Source organism: Silene latifolia, chromosome 2 (genome assembly GCF_048544455.1).
Source record: "Silene latifolia isolate original U9 population chromosome 2, ASM4854445v1, whole genome shotgun sequence".
In the NCBI taxonomy this organism is placed as follows: Eukaryota; Viridiplantae; Streptophyta; class Magnoliopsida; order Caryophyllales; family Caryophyllaceae; genus Silene; species Silene latifolia.
This window is the reverse complement of record NC_133527.1, coordinates 37159061-37166058: the sequence shown is the minus strand read 5'-3', so window position 1 is coordinate 37166058 and position 6998 is coordinate 37159061. Positions and strand designations below refer to the sequence as shown.

The 6998-nt window shown below is 41.1% G+C and overlaps 1 protein-coding gene across 1 annotated transcript; it reads left to right on the top strand.

The window, feature by feature from the left end:
- Positions 1 to 5278: 5278 nt before the first annotated feature.
- LOC141639481 (uncharacterized) lies at positions 5279 to 6345 on the top strand. Its single transcript, XM_074448596.1, has 2 exons — positions 5279 to 6090; positions 6243 to 6345. The coding sequence occupies exons 1-2, from the start codon at positions 5279 to 5281 to the stop codon at positions 6343 to 6345; spliced, it is 915 nt and encodes a 304-aa protein (XP_074304697.1).
- Positions 6346 to 6998: the final 653 nt, after the last annotated feature.

Genomic DNA, 6998 nt, shown 5'->3' with positions numbered 1-6998 from the left:
TGACAGATAGGTATACTGACAAAGGTTCTCCCTTTTCTGGTTTAGCCAGTAAGGGTGGAGATGATAAATAGGATTTTAGATCCTGGAAAGCTGCCTCATGCTCGTCCGTCCACTGGAATTGTTTATTTTTCCTGAGGAGGTTATAGAATGTTTTGCATCTTTCAGAAGATCTTGATATAAAGCGGTTCAGGGCAGCTACCCGGCCTGTCAATTTTTGGATATATTTGACAGACTTGGGTGACTGTAGTTCCAGGATGGCCTTTATCTGTTCAGGACTTGCTTCTATGCTTCTCTTTGTGACCATATATCTAAGAAATGTGCCTGCAGAGACCCCAAAGTGGCACTTTGCAGGGTTCAGCTTCATGTTATATTTTTCTAATATCTCAAATGCTATTTCAAGGTGCTTCACATGATCTTCTGCATTCTTGGATTTTACCCCCATGTCATCTATGTATACTTCCATGATGTCACCTATCTGGTCTTTAAACATCATTATGACCAGGCGCTGGTACGTTGCCCCTGCATTCTTCAGGCCGAAAGGCATGGCAGTGTAACAGTATATGCCTCGGTCTGTAATGAATGCAGTACTCTCCTGGTCGGCAGCGTGCATCTTTATTTGATTGAATCCCCTGGAAGCATCCATGAATGTCAACATTTCGTGGCCTGCTGTTGTGGCTACCATGGCATCAATATGAGGCAGGGGGAATGGATCTTTAGGGCAAGCTTTGTTCAGGTCAGTGTAGTCTACACAGACTCTCCACTTTCCATTCTTTTTCTGCACAACAACTACGTTAGCCAGCCACTCAGGGTACATTACTTCCCTGATCATCCCCATATCCAAGAGTTTTTCTACTTCTTCATTTATTATGGTGTTTCTTTCAATTTGCAAATTTGCGCCTTTTCTTCACGCTGCACAGCTTAAAAGATGGGTCAACATTGAGCTTATGAGTAATAATATCAGCGCTAATTCCAGTCATATCAAAATGTGACCAAGCAAACCAAGATGATTTATTTTTAAGGAATTTTACCGATTCGGGCCCGACACTATCTCAAAAGTGCGTCATATCCTATTAAAACATACATGTCGGGGTACTCGGGGTCTAGAATTACCTGATCTGTTTCCATTCGGGGTGTGCTACATACGTGCTCCCGACGGGCACTCGTAATTGCTATGCCGGGACTTACCCGCCTTGAAGGCTTCAAGGCCAGCTCAGCTGTAGCACTTATGGGTTGTCTTGTGATCCCCTTTGATTGTGGCTATGCTTGAGTCTGTTGGTATCTTGATGCACTGGTGATAGGTTGATGGTACGGCCTTGACATTGTGAATCCAGGGTCTGCCCAGGATGGCGTTGTAGGATGACAAGCAGTCAAGGACCCCACACTTTTCATAGGATGAGACTCCTTCCACATAGGTTGGTAGGTGGATCTCTCCTAGAGTGCTCCTGGTTTCACCACTGAACCCTACTAGGACGCTGGATTTTTTAGTGATTTGATCCTCGTTTATCTTCATGGCTTTCAGTACGTCAAGCATGATCAGGTTTACTGAGCTTCCTCCATCTACCAGGATCTTTCTTACTGTGGCTGTTCCAATCTGCATAGAAATGACCAGGCCATCATGATGAACATCAGGAATGCCCACCAGGTCACAATCGTTGAAAGTGATTGTTGGGACAGGATCCAGCTTGTAGGGTGATACAGTCCTTGGTGTCCTGGCTATCTTTTTTGCTGCTGATCTTGTCAGGCCACAAATCTCTGAACCTCCAGATATAAATTTTACTTCATAGAGTGGTGGTGGTGGAGGGAGGCTACGATCCTGCTTGTGCTCCTGATTTTCTTTATCCTGGTTTGCATTCCTGCCTTTTGACTTGATCAGGTCTTTTAAGTATCCTGATTTCAGCAGGTAGGCCACTTCCTTCCTCAGGGTGAAACAATCATCCGTGGTGTGTCTAATATCCATGTGAAATTCGCACCATTTTGAATTGTCTCTTCTGGGATTTGGATTTTCTACCTTCCTGGGCCATCTAACAGCTGTTCCCATGTTGTCAAGCCTCTGGATCAATCCTGCAGTATCAACACAAAAGTTATGTTCGGAGATAGGTGGATAAACCTTAGCCTTACCTTGATATTCATGAGTCAGGTTGACTTCTGACTGATCTGGCCTGGAATATGGGGTAGGTCTGTAATTGTTCCCTCTGTTGCTTTTCCTATTGCTTCTTTCATGATCCCTTGGTCCACTGGGTGATCCAAGTTTGTAGCTTTTATCTTCTTCCAGCCTGATGAAGGCAAGGGTCTTGGCCTGAACATCTTCGAAGGTGTGGCAGGGATACTTAGTGAGCTCACTGTATAAGTCACTATTTGGTAGTAACCCCTGTTTGAATGCCTCCACTGCTGTTCCAACGTCACACCTGGGTATAGATACTTTCTCTTTATTGAATCTTGCAAGGAATGTCCTGAGGGTTTCATCAGGCTTCTGTGTAACTCGGTAAAGGTCACTGGATCGTTTCTCCAACTCCCTACTACTTGCAAACTGCTGGTTGAAACGGTTGATCAGGTTGGCAAAGGAATGGATCTTGCCGCCAAGAGGCGTTGATGTACCATTGTAGGGCGGGGGCCGGTCGGGGGTCGTTCCAAACCCCTTGCACATGCAAACTTGTCTCAACTCGCTAGGAATAGATGCACCAACATCTTCTCGCTTGAAGAGCCACGTGATTTTTTGGATCCGTGGTTCCATCATAGACCCTCATGGATGGAATTGTGAACTTCTTTGGTAGGTCTACTTTGGCTATTTCGTCTATGAAGGGTGAATCAAGATAGTCACGGGGCGACTTCTTCCATGCTTTGGCGGTACTCCTGTATCTTGTCGAATTTTTCATTGAGTTTCTTGATCTCTGAACTACGCCATCATGATGGCCGCCGCAGATTCATCGGTTTCTCTTGATCATCGTTTTTTGGCTCATCATCACCATCTACGTTAATGGCTTTGGGGATATTTGGGCTCCCAAAACTGGAAAAATCAATGTTTTTGATGATTGATGAAAATGGGGTTCCTGGTTGGAATCTAGAGCCTGCCCCTTGGGTTTTTTCCAATTTTTGCTTCATGGCTGACTCAGATTCTTTCAGTTGCAGGATTTATGCTTCAGTTTGGGCCACTTTTTCTTTCAGGCTTTCCAACTCAGCGATTTTTTGGAGAGCTGCATTCAGCTGTTCTTCAACGGTGGGTTGGGCCATTTTTGTAGGTTTTTAAATTTTTTGTAGGATAAGAAAAAAGGATTAAAGAGCTAGATGCCCCACGGTGGGCGCCAATTATTTTGTGTGGATTTTGCGCAGGGCGAAATCAGGTCAGGGTGATATTGTGCAGGGTTAACTAGCTCTAATTAGATTACTAATCAGGTCGTCAGGATACGATATTGAGCTATAAGTAAAATAACAAAAATAAGAAGACAACCAATTTTGTACGTGGAAAACCCTTGAATGGGAAAAAACCACGGGCACCAAGCCAGGAGAGGATTTCACTATATGATTTGAGAGAATATTATTATGATAACAACAATGGTTGTATTTCTCTAAGTAATATGTGTTCTTCTTCTTGTGTACGAATGATGTCCTCCTTAAGATCTTTAAAGTGTTCTTTATATATCTTTCCCATCTTGAACGGCTGCATGATCAAGCATTGAAGGCTGAATATTCTCCATAATTGCTGGTAATAATTGCTGAATATTTCCCTCTTAATTACCGTATTTACTTCATAATCTTCATACTTAATGCTGCGTATTTATTTCCATTAATATACGCGGATATGATCAAATATTGTCCTGATATTTGGACCGTTATCCTCTTCATGGCCTGGCACCTATCTTCATGTGCCCTGAGAGCCTGTCAGTCAGGTTTAGATGAAATGCAAATCAGGGTGGTCTGCGGATTTCCAGGCCTAACATCCCTATTTTACAAAAACTGCTATCTCACCATTGCAACGAGTGAAATTCAGAGTTCTTCATCATTTCTCACCTGTAAAAGTAAGTTTTTGTGCTAATTTGATACTGTTATTTGTTTATAATCTCCTTTATTATTGTTTTTTTTATTATCCATGTTTTTCAGTCAAAAATTAGTCCTTTTATGCTTTGATTGTTCATATAATACGAGTTTTAACCAAAGTTTTGAACTTTATTGACTGTTATTTGTTTTAGTGTGGTTTTGTTAGTTGGTTGTTCATATAATACGAGTTTTAACCAAATTTGGGGTTATTTATGGTGGATTATTGCTTTATTTGTGTTGAATTATGGTTTGTTTGCAGGATGGAGAATGTTAAGTTAAGGTTTAATTATAGGAATGAGAGTTTTAATCTTATGATAGAGGATACTGATAGGGTTTTGTTGATTGATGTGTTAAATGATATGGTTGATGAGGCAGAAAAGCAGGGGATAAGTTTGCTTACTAATCCTCTATTGACATATAATTATGTGTTGAGGCCTATGGAGATAACAGATGATAAAGGCCTTATGGAAATGTTTGAGAGATTGAAGGAGAGGAGGGGATTTATCAATATTTTCATTGCTAGTCTGAGTGCCCCTAACCATGCTTTGTTGATGGCTAGACAAGTGAGGGCACAAAGTAAGAATGGTAATGTGAGTATTGGGGATGTGAGTATTGACAGTGTTAGTACCAAAATGTTAACTGCAGTTGATAAAGGAAAGGGGAAGCTAGAAGTAAGGAGAGCACCCAAACCAATACCTACAAATGTGCTTTCAGCAAGGAGAAGTCCAATGAGATTTGAACTCAATCATCACAAGTTGGTAACACTGAAAACTCTTCTGCCATTGTTGCTAAAATTTCATCACCAAGGAGAAGTTTAAGACTAAGTCCTATTTCACCTTCACAAATAAACCAACCACCCAATCCTACTTCATAAATAACCCACTCCTCAAAGCCTACAAATGCAATTCAATTATTCAAAATGCCCAAAACAACATCTAAGAAAAGGGATCTCTATGTTGCCAAAGTGAAAGAGATACCTAATGTCAATATTGCCAACAGAAGGGTAAGAAGAGTAGTGAGAGATCAGGTTATAGGTGGGGAAACTGGAGATAATGGAGATAATGGGGATTCTGATAGTGAAGGCTCATACAAGCCATCTGATGAAGAGGTTGACAATGATGAGGAAGTAAGTGACTTAGAAGGTTAATAAAATGATATATTAGCTTCTCTGGATTTTATTGATGATGGATATGTTCCCTTTGATGAGGGAAAATGGTATGATGATGAAGGGGGGTTCTCCTCAGTAATGTATAGAAATGGGAAATTGTATGATGATAAAGCTTTTGGTTCAATAAGCTTGAGGTCATGGATGTTATTTATGGACAAGGAACATTTCAAAGATGTTCTCAGAGACTACTGCATACAAGAGGGGTTCTATCTTATTGTATTGAAGGCTGACAACACTAGGTACACTGCTGAGTGTGGAACTGTCAATTGTCAGTGGAGAATCCATGCAAGTGTTCTACTTGATGGAACCACATGGGCAATCAAGTCCATCATTAATGCAGTACATGGTTGTGTGGGTGCTAAGAGTCATAATCCTATGACTAACTCTACCTGGGTTGCCAACAAACTGATGGAAGATATCAAGGCAAACCCTAAGATTACTGGTAAAGGGATACAAGATTTGTTGCAGAAGAGATATGGTATTCAAATGAAGACATCCACCATATACAGAATAAAGGAGTTAGCTATGGCAGAGATTAATGGTGGCCATGATGACTCTTACAGAAAATTGCCTACATACTGTGAAATGATAAAGGAGACAAACCCAAGGAGCTATGCCACATGCAGCTGGATTGAAATGGAAACTCCTGAGAGGCCTTTACAATTCAAAATGATCTATATTTCATTCAACTCTCAGATCAAGGGTGCTATAGCAGCAGGCTGTAGATGTCTCATAGGTGTTGATGGGACACATCTTAAGGGTAACCATGGTGGTGTACTACTAGTGGCTGTTGCATATGATGGAAAGAATGAGCTGTTTCCTATTGCTGTATCAGTGGTTGAATCTGAGAACAAGGAAAGTTGGTCCAACTTCTTTTGGCACTTGAAGCAGTGCTTAGAGGAGAGTCAGAGAACTAATTGAACAATTATCTCTGATAGGCAGAAGGCAAGTTCTAAATCGCTTTGATTTGATAGTCAGAAAACTAGTTAGGAGTCAAGTTTTTTTGATAGTCATTCAACTAACATTCTTATGTAAATTGCAGGGTGTTGAACCAGCTTTGGAGTCAGTATGGCCTGAAGCTTACAGAAGATTTTGAGCCAGGCACCTCTGCAAGAATTTCAAGAAAGAGTACCCAGGTGTACTAATGTACAAGCTTTTTTGGAAAGTTGTTAATGTCACATCAGAGTTTGTCTTTAAGAAAGCAATGGAGCAGGTTGTGCATCATGCTGGTTTGGGTTGTGCTAGGTGGTTCTTATACTTGGGAGATAAGGAACTATGGTGTAAGCATATGTTTGACCCAAGTATCTCAAGTGATGAGAACACTTCAAATTTTGTGGAGAGCTTTAACAGCACAATAGGAGCTCAAAGATATCTGCCAGTGTTGAGTTTGCTTGAAGGTATCAGAAGAGTGGCCATGGTAAGGCATGCTACTAGACAGCAGATTGCTGATAAATGGCAAGATGATAGGATTACTCCTAACATCAGAGCCATAATAAGGAAGCAAAAGAAGGACTCAAGGACATGTGAAGCATTTAAATCATGGAATGGTGAATATGAGGTACGTGATGGCAGGTCCTTCTTGAAAGTTTCACTTAACAAGTATGAATGTGCTTGTGGCCTGTGGCAAATAAGTGGAATTCCCTGGAAACATGTCATAAGGGCTATAATTTCTTATAATAAGGACCCTTACTCTTATGTCACTGAGTGGTTCACTGTGAGAAAATACAAGGAGTCATATGGACTCTCAATTAACCCCATACCTGATGTAGAACAGTGGCCAGTATTTGATGTCCCCAAT

Bases quoted from the DNA above. Each gene is read 5' to 3' on its own strand.
- LOC141639481 (XM_074448596.1), top strand. From the start codon at position 5,279: ATGTATAGAAATGGGAAATTGTATGATGATAAAGCTTTTGGTTCAATA. The intron at 6,091-6,242 runs GTGCTTAGAGGA...TGTAAATTGCAG, and splicing joins TTCTTTTGGCACTTGAAGCA to GGTGTTGAACCAGCTTTGGA.